Below are 19,819 nucleotides of genomic sequence, written 5' to 3'. Positions count from 1 at the left end.
GGGGAGACGCGGGCAGAAGCGCGCGGCGAGGCGCAAACCCGGACAGGTGCTCCGGCTCTGGGCCGCGCGGCCACGCGCCCTCCTGGGCGTGGACGCGGGAGTGGGAGGGGGGACCCGGCGGGGCGCGGGCCGCCCGCCGACAGGAAGAGTACCGAAGGCGTCAGGGTCTCGGGGGGCGCTGGCCGGAGCAGCGCGGGGCCTGGTGGGTGCCTGCCATACCTGCCGCCGGCGGGTCCGCCTCCTCGTCTGCCTCCGGCTCAGCCGCTGCAGCTGCTGGGGCCGCGGGTATCGGGTCCATCGCGCCGCCAGTCATGTGAGTGCGCGCCACGTGACTTCCTCCGCGCCCGCCAGGGCTCTGCCTGGCCTCGCCCCGCCCACACCCGGGCCTACCACGCCCACTCCCAGCTTATCCCCGCCCTCCAGGGCCTGCCACGCCCACGCCCGACCTCGCCGCGCCCACTCCCATCCTCGCCTCGCCTCGCCCCGCCCCGCCCCGTCCCGCCCGGGCCACGCTGCGCCGGGTAGGGCAGGTGGCGCGGTCCGGGCGCGCGTCGCCCACTCGTTCAGTCCCCACCTGCCCTCACTCAGGCAACCCACTCAGTCATTCATTCATTTATTCACACGCGCACCCTCTCGTCCGCCCACTCGTTCACCCGCTCATTCATTCACCCACTAGCTCATTCGCTCATTTACCCACCTCGTCATTCAGTCGTTCGTTCGCTTACCACCCTCTTACTCACTCACTGGCTCACTCGCTCAGGTCTCCTGACTGTCGCCTGGAGGCCAGGCGGGCCCTGTGCTGGGTGCTGAGGATACAAAGATGCATTTGGTACCTTCCCCGTCTGGAGGACGACGGGCGACCCGAATGGATCCAGTGTCCTGACTTCCAAAACAAGGCTGTGGGAGCGCCGTACCAGAGGGCTCCTCCGGCCCTGCCGGGGTGAAGGGATCCCAGGATGAGTAGAGCCTGAGCTGAGGCTGGAGGAATGAGGAATTCAGCAGGAGAAGGAGGAAGTGGGTCCCCGCAGGCACGAAGGCCCCGAGGCATCACACAGCTGCAAACGCTGTGGTCTTCCCGAGGCTAAAAGTGGGAGCAGAAGAGGAAGCTGGAGCGATTGGTAGGGCTCCATTAGGGAGGGCCTGGTTTCAAAAGTAAGGACCTTGGACCTCCTAAAACTGGGACACCTATAAACACCCAGGGAGTTGGTAACAGCGATCAAGAGCCCAGGGTCCCTGTCAGGGTCCTAGGAAGGGCCCCAGTCTCCCCAGGTAGTTAGTTCTCCTTGCTATACCTACCGGACCTCTTTGTGGGCTGGCACCAACCACGATCCTCTGCCCCAGCACAACTGAAGAAGCGGTGTACCTCTGCCACAGGTGGGCATACAGCAGCTTTCCCAGGCCACAGCGGGATGCCGTTTCCTCCTGCCACCATGGGCTTCCTTTAGGCTGGTTTTGCATCGAATGCTGTGCTGGGCACTTTCTCCCCTCCCAAGACTGGGGCACACACATTCCCCCACCCTCCCACCCCCCGCCTCCGTCTAACTTCCTGGCATTATCTGATACATATCTCTGTCCCCTGCTAGACTAGAAGATCTTTATTAAATGTTTAAACATTCACTGCACCTTGAAAACTGTGAAGCATTAAACAAGTGTAAAGTCAGACATTACTCAAGAATAACAGCACATGACATTCATTATTTTACTTTAACACCCCTGACATATGGTCACACAGCCTCCAGTTCAGTGGTCCTGCATCTCGGCGGCACTCATCACCTGGGGAGCATTCAAATATACTCTGCCTGAAGCCCACCCCCAGGAGTTCTGATTTAATTGGTCTCGGGTATGGCCCGGACACGGGATTTTTTGTTTTTTAAAGTTCCCTGGATGACGCTAAGGGGCAGCCCAGGTGGAAGACCACTGCTCTAAGTTGAAAGTTTGTTTTATTCTCACAAACATTTCCTGAGCATTTGCTAGGTATGGAATTTTTTACGGCATGAGAGAGGAGAGTGAGGGACGCCACACAGGGATAACCAGGAGACATCCCCATCCTCCAAAGTTCCTGCTGGCATTGAATGGAGAAGCAGAACACAGCAGGATCCTCACACCACACAGAGTGCAGTGGGTGTTGGGGCTGGAAACATGGGTGCTGTGGAAGGGAAAATGAACCACTGGTTCCGACGCGACAGGTTGTGAATGCCTCCAGAAGAGGGAGTTCAGTCCTTACGAGCTGTGGGCTGCACTGCCAGATATCTCTAACGGTGAGAGAGCGCTTGGGAAGCATGCTGAAATATGCCTGCCTGTAACTTCTTTAGATCCTCGCCAGAGGAGCCTAATCCTTATACTATTTCTGTTGCGTTCAGGAAATGGTAAATAGAAAACGGAATTTCTGATTTTTAAAATAAATTTATTTATTCATTTATTTATTTATGGCTGCGTTGGGTCTTCGTTGCTGTGCGTGGGCTTTCTCTAGTTGTGGCGAGCGGGGGCTACTCTTCGTTGCGGTGCGCAGGCTTCTCATTGCTGTGGCTTCTCTTGTTGCAGAGCACGGGCTCTAGGCACGTGGGCTTCGGTAGTTGTGGCTCGCGGGCTCTAGAGCGCAGGCTCAGTAGTTGTGGCGCATGGGCTTAGTTGCTCCGTGGCATGTGGGATCCTCCTGGACCAGGGCTGGAACCCGTGTTCCCTGCATTGGCAGGCAGATTCTTAACCACTGCGCCACCAGGGGAGCCAGGAATTTCTGATTTTTAAAACCCTTTGATTAGTGGCAAGAATCCAATTACATTAAGACTGTTAATGTTTTTGCAGTCACCTTTATTGCTTTCCATTCAGGAAAATGAGGACTCTGTAAGCAAACTGACAGAACTCGGAATGCAGAGCACTGAAGTTGGGGCGCACTACACAGGGAGTCATGCCGAAAGGGGCTACCATCTGTTATCCTGCAAAAATGCAAGCATTTCCAAGTCCTACTAAGGACGCTTCAAAAGAGTTACTAAATGCTTTGAGGAGTACATCCTAGAAATATTAACAGTAGTTCACATGTTAGTCAGGAGAGGCTCAATCATGCTGCAGTAACAATCTCAAATCTCAGAGGCCTGAAACAACGAAGGTTTCTGTTCATCCTCGTCAGCCCGAAACCCGGGATAAGGGGGCAGCCACCATCTGGAATTTCTGCCATCCTGATGAAGGGAAAGTACTCTGGAGCATTTAACTGCTCTGGCCCAGAAGTGACACACAACGCTTCTACTCGAAGTTCATTGGCCAGAACTTGTGTCATGGCTCTAGCGAGCCACAAGTGGGACACTACCATGACCCCGGAAGAGAGGAAGCCGGGAACGTCTGATGAACAGCACTGAATACTAAGCACACTGACCTTTACTGAATGTGCCTGCTCTGTACTGAGCACTCGTATACATGCTTTTGCTTCAGAAACGCATCAACTCCTCACGATAAATCTAGGAGACGGTAGTATGATTACCTCCAGTCCAGCCAGAGAACTTCAACACACTAAGACCCCAGAGCGAGGTGACAGAAGGTCTGGGATTCAGATCCACGCTGCCTGGCACCAGAGACCATCCCCACAGCCCCGGTGGCATTTCCCCTGTGCTCTAAAGCCAGCAATTTATCTTCAAAGTCTTAATCAGGAAATTCTGGTCCACCCATAACCTCTCATTTATTTATTTATTTATGGCTGCGCGGGGTCTTTGTCGCTGCGCGCAGGCTTTCTCTAGTTGCGGTGAGCGGGGGCCACTCTTCGTTGTGGTGTGCAGGCTTCTCATCGCGGTGGCTTCTCTTGTTGCGGAGCACGGGGTCTAGGCGTGCAGGCTTCAGTAGTTGTGGCGTGCAGGCTTCAGTAGTTATGGCTCGCGGGCTCTAGAGCACAGGCTCAGTAGTTGTGGCACACGGGCTTAGCTGCTCCACGGCATGTGGGATCTTCCCGGACCAGGGCTCAAACCTGTGTCCCCTGCATTGGCAGGCGGATTCTTAACCACTGCGCCACCAGGGAAGTCCCCACCCATAACCTCTTGTTTTAGGAGGCTTGGTAGGAAAGCTGCTTATGGCTCTGTAAATCATACTGTGGGGAAGGGGAAGGACTCTAAAAGCAGAAAAAAATATAATAATTTCATTAATAATATCAAGGGACTTCCCTGGTGGTCCAGTGGTTAAGACTCCGCACTTCCATTACAGGGGGCACAGGTTCAATCCCTGCTGGGAGAACTGAGATCCCACACGCCATGGCCAATAAATAAATAAATTAATTAATTAATAATATCAATAGTCCCAAACTTTATTTTGGTTTTTGGCCGTGCCACACGACATGCGGGATCTTAGTTCCCTGACCAGGGATCGAACCCGTGCCCCCCACAGTGGAAGCATGGAGTCCCAACCACTGGACCACCAGGGAAGTCCCCCAAACATTTTTTTACCACTTAATATGTTACAGGCAGTGTTCTAAGTGCTGAACCAGTATCATCTCATTTAATACCGTGAAGACCATGAAATCAAATCCTCCTGCGACACTATGAGTTACCTTCTCAGGCAGTACCTCCCAAATATCCATTCTAAAATTCCTACCTGGAGTAAAGGGATTTGCTCCCATCCTTCATGAGCCCCAGGAAGCTTTAAATATCTCAAACATGTTGGCTGTCCGAATTAGACTTTGGACAAGCTACTTGACTTCCTTCAGTTTGCTCACCTGTAAAATGGATATATCAATATTACTTGCTCCAAAGAGCTGTCCCTCAAAGGTAAAGTTCTAAATCAGACACTTCTTATGATGATCTGAACTGATGCAAAAGTATATTCACCCTCTTCCCCAAACATATAGAAATGCTAGGTAACATTTTACCCCCAAAACTGTTTTTAATACGTAGTTACAGTCAAAAGCAAGAAAAGGTGCCAGATACACGGGGAACTTGAAGTTACAGGGATGAACAAAAGCAGAAGCAAAAAACCGACAGGGCTTTCAGAAATAATAAAGGGCTTAGGAACTCGGGTTAAAGCAATAGGAGAGGAAGGCTTAGGTCCCAGCAAGGCTGGGAATGGACCTGAACTTCCTAGATAAAATCAGCATTAATGAAGGGATAACCTACCAGCCTTCAGAAGCAGCTTGGAATCTGGCTGTCCACAGTGGACCAAGAGTGGGAAAAGGAATAACCCTTGAGGAAAACCCACTCCTAGACATTTACCCAAGAGAAATAAAAGCATATGTCCACCAAAAAAGGCTCGTTCCTAGAAGCCACATTCAAATAGCTGAAAACTGGAAATAACCCAAACGTCTATTAACAACAGACTGGAGGAACATATTGCTATAGTCAAATGATAGATTGCAACACTGCAATGAAAAATACAAAATACTGATACGGGTGGTGGGAAGTGGGGTATTGCTATAACAAATATCCAAAAATGTGGAATTGGCTTTGGAATTAGGTAAAGACTGGAAGAATTTTGAGAAGTGTCATAGAAGATGCCTTGATTCCTTGAACAGACTGTTACTAGGCGTATGGATATTAACTGTGGTATAGAAAACCTACATCACTTTAGACGGTGGTACCTAAATTGTCATAAACAGACTGCTGGTAGCAATATAGACTCAAAGTCACCTCTGGGGCTTCCCTGGTGGCACAGTGGTTGAGAGTCCGCCTGCCGATGCAGGGGACATGGGTTCGTGCCCCGGTCCAGGAGGATCCCACATGCCGCGGAGTGGCAGGGCCTGTGAGCCACGACCGCTGAGCCTGCGCGTCCGGGAGCCTGTGCTCCACAGAGGGAGAGGCTGCAACAGGGAGAGGCCGGCGTACTGCAAAAAAAAAAAAAAAAAAAAAAAAGACAACGTCACCTCCACGGAGGGCTCAGAAGGAAATGAGGAACATGTTGTTGGAAACTGTATGAAAAAGGGATCTTGCTATATAGTGACAGAAAGCTTAGCTAGATTGTATCCTACAGTTATACGAAAAAGAACCTATTTAGATTGCAAAAGATGGTGAAATTAGGACACTCACTGTCAGGAAAGCTGCTTTGGGGAGGAAGCCAAAGGTGGGGCTGAACAGCATTTTCCTGATGCCCAGAGAGGAACAAAAGGGCACCACCTGTGCTGACGCAGAGGGCTCTTTGAAGAGAGTAGGTGTGTGCCACCTCTGGAGAAGCAAAAAACAGAGATGGAATTATTCAGGGAAGACCTGCGGATGAGACCTGTGAACGACGTACATGGGAGAGCCATAGGTTTTTGAGCATGTTATATCAGCAGAAACACTGCCAGCTTGGACTGACGGGGACAGAGAAAGATGAAATGAAAGAAGGCTGTCTGACCCTCAAAATTCTATAGGCAGGAAACAACCTCATACTACTACTGAGCTGCAAGCATGTGCTACCCTGGATGAAAAAGGAAGAAGATTCAGGGTGGAGCTGCGGGCCCAGAGGACAGAACGTTAAGCCACAGAGGATAATTCCTTGGAACCTAACTGAGGGAATTCCCTGGCGGTCCAGTGGTCAGGACTGTGCTTTCACTGCCGAGGGCCGGGTTCCATCCCTGGTCTGGGAACTAACGCCTCACAAGTTGTTCGGTCAAAAAAAAAAATATTAAAAAAGAATAAAAGAAACCTAATTGAGTTTGCCTCACTGGATTTCAAAATTGCTTGAGACTGCAATTTCTTTTTCCTTCCATTTTCTCCCTTTTTGAATGGGAATGTCTATAACTGTTACCCCATACCTATCTCACTATTGTATTTTGGGATTAGATCATTTATTTTCTAAGTGTACCGATGAAGAGGAATTTTGCCTCGGGGTGAATCATACATAGAGTCAAACCCATGCCTGATTTACAGTATTCGGATGATGAGATCTGTGACTTGTGAGCTAATGAGATTTAGATGAGATTCTGGACTTTGAGTTGATGCTATAAAGGGTTGAGATTTTGGAGGATGTTGGGATGGGATGAATGTAGTCTGCATATTGGATGGACGTGAATCTTTGAGGGGCAGAGGATGGACTGTGATAGATGGGATAATAACTCCTCAAAGAATAATGCCCCCTCAAAGAGGTTCTAATCTCAGAACCTGTGGATATGTTACCTTACATGGAAAAGGGGACTTTGCAGATGTGTACAGTTAAGGATCTTGAGATGGGAAGAGTGCCCTGAATGATCTGGGCGGGTTCAATGTAATTACGAGGGTGCTGCACAAAAGGAATTGTCAAAGACGGTCAAAGTTAGGGACAAGGCCATGTGCTGTTGAAAGCAGAAAGTCAAGGAATGCATCCATCAGCCACGGAGTGCCAGTAGCCTCTACAAGCTGGAGGAGGCAAGGAATGGATTCTCCACCGGAGCCTCCAAAAGGAGCCCGTCCCACCAACACCTAGGTTTTAACCCTGTTACGTCTCGTTTCAGACTTGTTACCTTCAGACCTGCAGGCAGTACATTTTTGTCGTTACAAGCCATTAAATTCGTGGCACTTAATGCCATTGAACTGTACACCTAAAAAATGGTTACTGGGACTTTCCATGTGGCGCAGTGGATAAGAATCCGCCTGCCAATGCAGGGGACACGGGTTCAAGCCCTGGTCCGGGAAGATCCCACATGACGCGGAGCAACTAAGCCCATGCACCACAACTACTGAGCCTGTACTCTAGAGTCTGCGAGCCACAACTACTGAGCCCCTGTGCCACAACTACTGAAGCCTGCGGGCCTAGAGCCCATGCTCCACAACAAGAGAAGCCACCGCAATGAGAAGCCTGTGCACCACAACAAAGGGTAGCCCCTGCTCGCCGCAACTGGAGAAAGCCCGTGCAGAGCAATGAAGACCCAACACAGCCAAAAATAATTAAAATTAAATCTTTTTCTTCTGAGGTACGCGGGCCTCTCACAGTTGTGGCCTCTCCCGTTGTGGAGCACAGGCTCTGGACGCGCAGGCTCAGCGGCCATGGCTCACAGGCCCAGCCGCTCCGCGGCACGTGGAATCTTCCCGGACTGGGGCACGAACCCATGTCCCCTGCATCGGCAGACGGACTGTCAATCACTGTGCCACCAGGGAAGCCCCTAAAATTAAATCTTAAAAAAAAAAAAGGTTACTGTTATGTGTATTTTACCACAATTAAAAAAAAAAAAAACCTTCCTCACAAAGAAAACTCCTGGTCCAGATGGCTTCTCTAGTGAATTCTATTGAACTTCTAAAGGAAAAAATAATAGCAATCAAATGCAAGCAGAGCATATGCCAGGAATGTAACGTTGGTTTAATTATTTGAAAAATCAGTGTAACTCACCATTTCAAAAGAACCATATGATCATCTCATATGCAGAAAATATAAATTGCAGAAAAAGATAAATAATGCAGGAAAACTTTGACAAAATTTAATACCCATTCATGATTATAACTCTGCAAACTAGGATGATAAGGAAAACTTCTGCAGCCTGACAAACAGCATCTCTGAAAGTCTAATGCTGACTTCACACCTAAAGTGACAGACTGAACATTCTCCCCCTAGGATTAGCAATAAAACAAGATGTCCACTCTCCCTTCTACTCAACGTTGACTGGAAGTCCCAGCCTGTGAAGCGGGCAGGGAAAAAAGGCATAAAGATTGGAAAGGAAGGTGCATATGCAAACACATGAAAAATGCTAAGAAAACCCAGCTAGAACTAGAATAAGTGAATTTACCATAGTTGCAGGATGCAACACCAATACACATATATCAACTGTATTTCTAGACAGCAGCAACAAACAAACGGAAAATTTGAAAACAAAACCGTTTCCCCAGTTCACCTAAACTCATTGAATAGAGAAAAACAAGAGTGAACCCTAAGGCAAACCATTGACTTTGAGTGATTATGATGTGCCGATGTAGGTTCATTCCTGGTAATATGCACCACTCTGGTGAGTGATGATAAAATGCGGGAAGCAATGCATATGCAGGGGGAGGGGGTATATGGGGAATTCTCTGAACCTCCCTCTCAACTTTGTTGTGAACCTTAAACTTCCCTTTAAAAAGTCTTAAAAAAAATAAACTATTTCTCCAAACTCTTTCTGTAAAAGTCTGATATCAAAATAAGACAAAGACGGGCTTCCCTGGTGGCACAGTGGTTGAGAGTCCGCCCGCCGATGCAGGGGACACGGGTTCGTGCCCCGGTCCGGAAGGATCCCACATGCCGCAGAGCAGCTGGGCCCATGCGCCATGGCCGCTGAGCCTGCGCGTCCGCAGCCTGTGCTCCGCAACGGGAGGGGCCGCAACAGTGAGAGGCCTGCGTAACGCAAAAAATAATAAGACAAAGACATTAAAAGAAAAATACCTTAATACCAAAATCAGACAAGTACATCCCAAGAAAACTACAGATAATATTCTTCATGAACACAGACACAGAAAACCTTAGCAAAATACAAGCAAATCCAATCCAGTACTACATAAAAAGTATTGTGACCAAGTGAAATGCAAGTTTGGTTTAACGTTTTAAATCAGTCCGGGTCATTCACCACATGTATTTGTTTCCCGGGGCTGCCCTAACAAAGCCACAATCCGTGTGGCTTTTCAACAACAGAAATATTTTGCCTCACAGTTCGGGAGGCTTGAAGTCTGAAATCACGCTGTTGGTGGCCAGGGTCCCTCTGAAACTTGTTAGAGGAGCAGACTTCCTTGCACTTTCCAGCTTCTGGTGTTTGCCGACAGTCCTTGGTGTTCCTCAGCTTGTAGACACATCACATGGCTGTCTTCACAAGGCATGTTCTTTTTCTTATAGTGACATCAGTCATGTTGGAGTAGGGCCCACCCTCATGGCCTCATCTTAACTTGATTACTTCTGCAAAGACCCTATTTCCAAATAAGGTCACATTCCTAGGTCCTGAGAGTCAGGACTTCAACATGTCTTTTTTGGGAACACAGTTCAACCGGTAACACCATACTCACAGAGCAAAGGAGAAAATCCATATGACCATTTCAATAATATTCACTAAAAGCACTGGAAAAACGTCAGCATCCATTCATTATAAAACTCTTGGCAAACTAGCAGTTGAAGGGAACTTCCTCAACCTCATAAAGGTATCTTCAGAAAACCAAGAGCTAGCCATCTGGGGCAGGATGATAAAACACTGAACGTTTTCAGTGCTTGGATTGAAATATTAAATGCTTGGGAAGAACACCACCACGCACACTCCCACTGTTCACATTCAACCCCGTGCTGGAGGTCTAGCCAGTGCACAGTGAAGCAAGAAACAGGAAAAAACGCATACAGATAGGAAAGAATCTGCTCATTAAAAATATGGTAATGTGGGCTTCCCTGGTGGCGCAGTGGTTGAGAGTCCGCCTGCCGATGCAGGGGACACAGGTTCGTGCCCCGGTCCGGGAAGATCCCACATGCCGCAGAGCGGCTGGGCCCGTGAGCCATGGCCGCTGAGCCTGCGCGTCCGGAGCCTGTGCTCTGCAACGGGAGAGGCCACGACAGTGAGAGGCCCACGTACCGCAAAAAAAAAAAAAAAAAAAAAATACGGTAATGTACATAGTAAATTCTCTAGAATCCAGAAAGGTTACTAGAGCTAGTAACTAAATTAGCAAGGTTGCAAGATACAACATCAAATATAAATATCTATTATATTTCTATATGCTAGTAATGTACAACTGGAAAATAAACTTTTTAAAAATACCACTAATATACAAAATGGAAATATGTAGGGATAAATTTTTAAAGATATGGGCAAAACCTCTAAGATGAAAATTATAAAACATTGCTGAGGGTAACTAAAGAAGACCTAAATACTTACATTGACATATTGTTAGGATGTCAGTTCTTCCCAAATTGATGTATAGCCTCAATGGAGTTCCAATCATAATCCTAGTGTGCTTTGTTCATAGAAATGTATATGCTAATTACAAAATGTATATGGAAAAGCAAAGTAAGATAATCAACACAATTTTTAAAAAGAACAAAGTTAGAGGCCTCTCACTGACCGATTTCAAGGTTTCTATAAAGCTACAGTAATCAAAGTAATGTGATATTGTCATAAGGAAATGCAAATAGAGCAATGCAACAACACAGAGAGCCCAGAACTTAACCCACCCGTATACGGTCAATTGATTTTTTTTAATTATTATTTATTTATTTGGCTGCACTGGGTCTTAGTTGTGGCAGGCGGGCTCCTTAGTTGTGGCAGTTGGGCTCCTTAGTTGCAGCTCAAGGGCTCCTTAATTGTGGCTCATGGGCTCCTTTATTGTGGCATGTGAACTCTTAGTTGAGGCACGCATGTGGGATCTAGTTCCCTGACCAGGGATCAAACCCAGGCCTCCTGCACTGGGAGTGTGGAGTCTTAACTACTGTGCCACCAGGGAAGTCCCTGGTCAATTGATTTTTTTTTTTTTAATATTTATTTATTTATTTATTTTTTATTTGGTTGCACTGGGTCTTAGTCATGGCGGGCAGGCTCCTTAGTTGCGGCATGTGGTCTCCTTTGTTGTGGCATATGAACTCTTAGTTGCAGCATATGGGATCTAGTTCCCTGACCAGGGATCAAACCCGGGCCTCCTGCATTGGGAGAGTGGAGTCTTAACCACTGCGCCACCAGGGAAGTCCCTGGTCAGTTGATTTTCAATAAAGCTGCCGAGGTAATTCAATGGGGAAAAGAGTAGTCTTTTTTATTTTTTTTTCCAGTTTATTGAAATATAATTGACATACAGCACTGTATAGGTTTAAGGTGTACAGGATAATGATCTGACTTACACACATCAGGAAATGAATACCACAGTGAGATTAGTGAATAGCCATTATCCTATATAAAATTAAAGAAATAGGGAAAAACATTTTTCCTTGTGATGAAAAACCAAAGATTTGAAAAATATCAGGATGGTGGTTGCCTACCATGGAAAAGGGCAGCGGGGGGGGCTTCCCTGGTGGCGCGGTGGTTGAGAGTCCGCCTGCCGATGCAGGGGACGCGGGTTCGTGCCCCGGACCGGGAGGATCCCACATGCTGCAGAGCGGCAGGGCCCGTGAGCCATGGCCACTCAGCCTGCGCGTCCGGAGCCTGTGCTCTGCAACGGGAGAGGTCACAGCAGTGAGAGGCCCGCATACCGCTAAAAAAAAAAAAAAAAAAAAAAGGGGCAGGGGGGGACTTCCCTGGTGGCGCAGTGGATGAGAGTCCGCCTGCCGATGCAGGGGACACGGGTTCGTGCCCCGGTCTGGGACGATCCCACATGCCGCGGAGCGGCTGGACCCGTGAGCCATGGCCACTGAGCCTGCGCGTCCGGAGCCTGTGCTCCACAACGGGAGAGGCCACAACAGTGAGAGGCCCGCGTACCGCAAAAAAAAAAGGAAAGGGCGGGGGGAATTTTGTGGGGTGATAGAAATGTTCTATCTCAATAAGGGAGTCAGTTACACTGGTGTATGCATTTGTCAAAATCCTTGGACCTCTAATACGTAAGCTATGCATGTAGGCTTTACGTAAACTACACCTCAACAAAAATTACTAACAAACTGCTACCCCAAAATCTTCTGTATATGGGGAAACGTAAAATAATATATATATGCAGAAATGTAAAATAATTCATAATGAAATAGATTATTTGGAATTGACAACGAAAGCACTACTTATCTTAGACGTAAACAAGGCAATCAATGTTTAAAGGGAAATGTATCATCTTAAATGCACACGTGAGAAAACGTGAAAGACTGAAAGTTGATTAGCTAAGGAGTCACCTCTAGGTGTTAGAACAGAGTAAACCCCTTTATTACTTAAAAAAAAAGGCAGTAAGAATTTACATCTGCTTCTACTAGGTACCTAGGCAAGCTACCAGTCTGAGATCACTTTGCTTCTGAAGCTTAAGGCTGTGGGCTCCCCAACCTGGGCTCCAGATCCCTGTAAGGCAGGGTTACTGCTACAGTGTCTCAGGTAAGCCTCCCACATCCCAGCACTATTCTGTATCGAGTTAACCTTCCTTATAACCCCCTGCTATGGTTGGGACAGGCAAATCTAACTTTGCTGCCTCCTGCCCTGAGGACATAGCCTTCGGGTCCCGGTTTTAAGGGACAATGGCTTCCTATCATATTCCCAACCTTGTACAGACCCTGGTCTTTACCTTCTTCCATGTATTATGAGGCCATCAGCTGAGCTCCAGTTCACCAGGTTGGCAAATGCCTCTAGCGCTCTTCTTACTTTCCCTCAGATTTTAATTCCTTATTTATAGTGATGATAACTCTTTTATTTGCAGCAAATCTTTACTATCTTGTCAGCTCTTCGATGATTTACTCAGATAGTGTTCTTTTTTAAGTTTTTATTTCTTTAGTGTTGTATCTATTTTATTTATTTTGGGCTGCATTGGGTCTTCATTGCTGCGCATGGGCTTTCTCTAGTTGTGGCGAGCGGGGGCTACTCTTTGTTGCAGTGCACGGGCTTCTCACTGCGGTGGCTTCTCTTGTTGCGGAGCACGGGCTCCAGGCACGTCGGCTTCAGTAGCTGTGGCATGCGGACTCAGCAGTTGTGGCGCACGGGCTTAGTTGCTCCGAGGCCTGTGGGATCTTCCCAGACCAGGGCTCGAACCCGTGTCCCCTGCTTTGGCAGGCAGATTCTCAACCACTGCACTCCCAGGGAAGCCCCAGATAGTGCTTTCATTTTATCCAGCATTTTAGTTGTTTTCAGGGGAAGACCTGATCCCAATCACGCATCTGGCTATATTCTCAAACCAGGGAGGCACTCAGAAAAGCAGAAGTACAAAGAAAACTATAGATAATTTTAAGTGCCAGCATGACGAACCTGCATGATAAAAGATACCATGCGGGAATTCCCTGGCGGTCCAGTGATGAGGGCTCAGCGCTTTCACTGCCGAGGGCGCGGGTTCAATCTCTGGTCAGGGAGCTAAGGTCCTGCAAGCCACATGGCATGGACCAAAAACAAAAAAAAGACACCAGAAACAAGGTGAAAAGATACAGCACAGCCCAGAATATACATACTTTAACATAGGTAATAGGCTTAAAGATTATAATTCAGAATTTATAAAGAACTCATCCACTTCAACATGGAAAAGACAAACCACCCCGAAGAGGCAAAGGAGACTCACTGAAAAGGAAATCTGAGTGGCCAATAAACATATAAAAGATGTCCAACCTTACTGTCGACTGGGTGTGCTAGACATCTGTCATTTTTTGACCATACCGCACCTGCGTCTTCCGCCCCATGTTTGGGGAATCCTCTCCTTTGAGACTGTCCTACCACATGCGGGTAAACTGTCAGACCCTCAGCCCCAGCTGCACCCAGCCGCGCGGACGTGAAGCGGGGCCCTGAGGCCGAGCGGCCTGCACGATGGTGATAGCCCACGGCAGCTGCAGCGCCTGCCTCACACAGCGAAGGGGGTGGAGGCTGGGGGCTTCCACCAGCACCCAGGGCTGCTGTCAGTGGTGCTGGGGTGCCAGCTCCGACGTCTGGGACCCCGCGTTGTCTTCATGCTGTCGTCACTGCCAGCTCCTGGCCTGATCTGCACACTTCTGTCTGCTCAGCTTTAAGCCTGGTTTCCCAGCCCTCCTGGAGACTTTAGCTGCTTTTAATAATTTCCTTTTCTGCTTAAATCAGAAATCTACTTATATCAGGGAAATGCAAGTTCAAACAACAGTGAGATAGATACTCCTTCATGCACAGGAGATGAAAAGAAACAGAAATACCCCTACACTGCTGGAGGGAGTGCAAACTGATGTAGATGCTTTGGAGGACAATTTGTTAATGTCTAATAAGTTGGAATGCAGACCCCTTAGGACTCTGAGATTCCTCTTCTGGTCATATCCTCTAAACTATCGCTGGGGGTGACAAATGCAAGCCTCTTCATTGCAGAACACACACACACACACACACACACACACACACACACACACACACACACACCCCTCCTTTGATATCCACGTGGAATGAATGATAAATTGCAGTATATTCATACAACGCATGAACTAGAGCAGTATGTACCAAGATGGAGAGATCTTAAAAACATCATTTGGGGTGAAAAGGGATGTTGCAGAAGGATATGCACAGCATACCACTGGTGTACATTTAAAGACGTAACACACAACAGAAAAGAGGATGGGCAAAACAGGGAATCTGAATAAAATAGGGGAGCTGTACCAACGGCTACATCCTGGCTGTGATATTATACTAGTTTTGCATCATTAGGAGAAACTGGGCAAAGTGTTTTAGTTCTTACAACTGCATGTGAATCCACAATTAAATCAATAACAATTGCATTAAAAGATACCAAACAATGTATGTATTACTTATAGATAGATATGTGATGGCTTCTTCTGGGGTGGGGAGGGGGGAGAAGATGAAATTTAGGAGAGACAGAGAGGGGACTTCAAATCTCTTTTTTGTTCCTTAGAAAGAAAAATCTTTTTTTTAAGATAAATCAATTTATTTTTTATTTTATTAATTGTTTTTTGACCGCACCAGGCGGCATGTGGGATTTTAGTTCCCCGACCAGGGATCAGACTTGAGTCCCCTGCATTGGTGGCCTAACCACTGGGCCGCCAGGGAAGTCCCAGAAAGAAAACTCTTGAGGCAAATATGGCAAAATGCTAACGTTTAAAAATCTGGATGTGGGTGAACAGGTGTTTATATACTACTCTGTACTTTTCTTTGAGTTAAAAAATGCTGAAAAGATTAAATGAGACAGATCTACAAAGTATTTAAGGTAGTGCCTGGCTTGTAGTAGGCACTCTTGATAATTACTGATACCGCGAGTCAAGGAGCGGAAGGTTTGTCATAGCTCCAGAGAAGTATCCTTTTCTCAGCTCATCCCCCAGTTCTTCCCTCCTGCTCAGGGTTACAGCATCACAAACTCCACTTTCCAATTCTTATCACCCTCTTCTCAAAGGACCCCAGTGAAAGACTCCACCTCAAAACAAGGGAGATGGCCCAACACAGTTGAGTGGAGCACGGCCTCTGAGGCCAGGAGGCTGGCTGGACCGCCTCCACCCCGGTGGGGATACCAGCATCCCTGCCTCGGGGGTTGTCCTGGAGACTAAGTGAGCACTTGCTACAGGGCCTGGCAGCTGGGCTCAGTTACCGCAGGACCGGCCAGGACCAAGGCAGACATGCTGCCCGCTCCATGGACCCCACGATCTTGTTTCAAAGTCAGGGTTCCTGACCTAGTTCACAGCTAGGAAGCAGCTCAGAGAAGACGGATAACTCGCCCAAGGTCTCGTGGAGCTGAACACGGACTCTGACTCCTGACTGCGCGCCCATTGGAAGATTAGCCTTGGTGAAGGCGGAGGTGGGCTCTGTCAAGAGATTTGGGGGATCTGGGCCATATGTGACCCTTCGACTCCATCTTTCAACCCCGTTCAGATACAATACCCTGGAGAAATGACTGCGAAACTCACCTGAGAGAAAAGTGCTTCCTGGGTTTCCCACGAGGTTAGCAACTGAAAAAGGAAACCCCCGTTACCTGGACAGAAAAGGGTGGGCCGAGAGCGCCACCTGCAGGCGACTCGTCTCTCCGCCGACTCGAGTTCTTCCCGCGATCCCGACAAGTCGCCCCTCCAGCGGGAGCATCAACCTCCCCACCCCACGCAGCGCCCACTTCCGGCTTCCCAGGTCTCAGCTCAGACGTGTCCTCTTCAGAGGGCCCTCCGTCTGGGGCTGCCTTCATTCTGCCCCGTCAGCTTCTGTAACAATAAATGCCCTTATATCCCCCACTGCCACGCAACCACTACCCATCTGTCCACTGTCCGTCTCCCCAGCCAGAGTGGCAGCTCCGTGCGGGCAGGGAGGGACCTTAACTCAGCAACTCGGGCAGGCCTGCCTCTCGATGAATACTTACTGAATTCACTGCATACAATGTGGTATATATTTTTCCAGTGCCTATACTAATGCTTACTTATTTGAAAAAACAAAAATGGGATGTATTGCACATATGATTTTGCTACTTGATGTTCTCCTTTAACAAACGTGCCTTTGACTGAATCTGAAACCCTTATGAGAGGGCGGTCTGCTAACCAGCCCAGCTCCACTCACGCATCCATCCATCCATCCATCCATCCTATTTAGGGAGCACGTACCCCCTCGCCATCCAGCACAGCACACACCAGCCACAGGTAGCTAGTATAACTGGGGAACTGAAGTTTTCATTTTATTTCCTTTAAATCGATTTAAATGTAAAAGCCATACTCATTCAGCTATTGGAAACCTTTCAAGTATGTTTGGAACGATTTGGGTATATAAATCTACCTTTTCAACTGTAAATTTTATGAAATCAAAATACAGATCAACTATTTCGATGAAAATTTAGTGATTGAATTGAGCAGTGCAGTAAGTAAGGTACGTGTTGGACTGCCAGGACTTCAAATGAAAAAAAAGAATGTAAAAATACCTCAATGATTTTAATATTAGTTATATCTTAAAGTAATACTATCTGAACACGTGGGGCTAAATGAAATACAGTATTAAAGTTGACTTTACCTATTTTTTTTATGCTTCCAAGGTGGTCACTAGACAGTTCTAAAATTATAATACATATATGGCTCACATTGTATTTTTATTGGACAATGTGCTGGGATCTACTCTGTTTTGGGAGTGAGATAGGCCATCACTCAAAATCAAACCTCACGAAAAGGTCAATGTTAACACAAGGAGTTCTCTACATCTCTGCCCAGCCAAGGTATCACAGCCTTTATTTATTAACTTATTAATTCGTTCATTTATTCAAGCATTTGTTCTTTCGGCAGACATCTCCAAATGCCGTGTCAAGCCCTAGAGCTCCTAGAAAAAAATTGCTGTGCTTGTTCCCAGTCTTCCCCGAGTTTAGGAGGTTTTCCCATCTTTTTTGTTCACTGGCGTTAACATTTTACCTGACATGCTTCATCACTTGCAATCCTTATTTATACATTTGAGAGTAAGTTGCAAGCATCCCAGCCTTTTACCTCGAAATACTTCTGGATGTAGGATGATTTATTTATTTACTTAGCTGCTCCAGATCTTAGTTGTGGCACGCATGATCTTTAGTTACGGCATGTGGGATCTTAGCTGAGGAATGCGGGATCTAGTTCCCTGACCAGGGATCAAAAGCGGGCCCCCTGCATTGGAAGCTCGGAGTCTTAACCACTGGCCCACCAGGAAATCCCAGGGATGTTCTTTTATATCACCTAGTACAGCTATCAGCTTCAGCAAATTTAACCCTGATAATATATCTGATCTAATCTACTGTTCATATTCCAATGTTGTCAGTTTCACCCATCGACTCAATAATGTCCTTCAAAGCATGTTTCCCTCCAGTACAGGACCCAGCCAAGATCAGGCACTGGAATTAGCTGTCATGTCTCTCTGATCCCCGAGTCCCTTTGAAGCAGGTATTTCTTTCCCATTTTACAGGTGAGTAAACTGTGGCCACAGAAGCATAAAGACCCACCCATCCCAGTCATTCACGGGTTAGTAGCCCAGCTGCTGTAACGTGTCCTGGTCAGCCTCTGGACTCTGACCGTCCAGAACTGAGCCACAGACTCTTAACAACGGTATCACGATAAGAATTTCAAATTTACACGCAGCGATGGTAGAAACTTTCTTCTGGAGTCTCCACAGAAAAAAGCTGACCTGGTTACATACCTATCATTGGAAAAAATTTCCCATCATCTTGTAAAGTTGAAGAGGCCCCTACCCTGGAACCATCCATTCCAGTCCTAGGTATGTCACTCAGTCTTCAGATAAACTCCTGCACATGTGTAAGAATGTTCTTAGCAGCACTGTGTGCAACACCAAAACCTGAAACAACTCACATTTCCACCGACCATTAAAGGATAAAGAAACTAGAACGTAGTCTACAATGGAATGCTATTCAGCAGAGAAAATAATCACCTGTAGCTTTGTACATGGAAATGAATTAATCTCATAAACATAATGGGAAAAAGTGCAAATTCCAGAATCATACACACAAATAAGATTGACAAACATGCATTATGTTGTTTGGCAACATATATATTAATATATATATATACACTAAATGTGTATTTTTATATTATATACGTACTAAATATATATGTTTACCATGACTTTTTCTTTATAGATTTATAATTTTACTATATATAGTATTTATTCCATATATAAAATATATAATTTATATATACAAATTTTGTATAACATAAAATATATATTCACTATAGTGTTTTATCTATATTTTCTGTATAGTTTACTATATAGTTTACTATATATTTATATATACTATGTATTTACTATATATAGTATTTTATCTATATATATTTTATAACCATATCTTGAATACTACAAATATTATAATAGACATACAAAATATATTATTTATATGATAATTTTCTTATTTATATAATAAATACTATATAAAATACTATATAAAGATAAAATATTTTCTATATATAGTAAAATTACACATCTATAAAGAAAGACAAGGGCATGAGAAACATAAAATTTATTGCCATTTCTACACAGTTTCAAAATGTTTTAACAATTAGAATCATACCTGTGTGGAATCCCCCAAAGTCAGGCCGCCTGTGGAATTCTAGCACCCTGAGGACCACGGTTTGAGAACCATGGGGCTGGCAGCCATCTAAGATTCTGTCCACTGAGGTTCTGTTCCTTCTAACTCGATAGAAAAATCACAAAGAAAATGCAAATCTATTCTAAAAACCCAGCTTCTCTCCAAAATGTATACACACACAAAGCAATTCTGCAAACAGAAACTTGGACGGTACCCTGCTGTTTCTCAATTTTCCCTCCTAAATCACTTGCTTTGTTTTTGTTTATTTTCTTTTCCCACCATTTAGGTTCCTCCTCCCCCAAATCTGCAGTGCCTGGGTTGGGGAAAGAGGAGAGGCTGACCTGCAAAGAGGCGTGAGGAAACTTTGGGACCATGAC

At 46.4% G+C, this 19,819-nt stretch overlaps 1 protein-coding gene across 4 annotated transcripts in view; it reads right to left on the bottom strand.

Annotated features, from left to right (window-relative positions):
* The window catches only part of SNX8 (sorting nexin 8), a 77,204-nt gene that overhangs the window by 38,715 nt on the left and 18,670 nt on the right, over positions 1-19,819 (bottom strand). For 3 of the 4 annotated variants that reach the window (XM_079944253.1, XM_079944254.1, XM_079944255.1), the window contains exons 2-3: positions 16,386-16,605; positions 5,598-5,791 (exon numbers count right to left, since the gene is read on the bottom strand). In XM_079944253.1, coding sequence (XP_079800379.1) covers positions 5,598-5,791; positions 16,386-16,492 — 301 coding nt within the window. In that variant the 5' untranslated portion in view covers positions 16,493-16,605. Of the gene's footprint in view, positions 1-219; positions 361-5,597; positions 5,792-16,385; positions 16,606-19,819 lie in introns of those variants that run through there. The other variant, XM_079944256.1, reaches the window with a different exon arrangement.

Source organism: Stenella coeruleoalba, assembly GCF_951394435.1.
Source record: "Stenella coeruleoalba genome assembly, chromosome: 15".
Classification (NCBI taxonomy): domain Eukaryota; kingdom Metazoa; phylum Chordata; class Mammalia; order Artiodactyla; family Delphinidae; genus Stenella; species Stenella coeruleoalba.
Note: the sequence above shows the minus strand (reverse complement) of the source record. Positions and strands in the feature narration are given on the sequence as shown.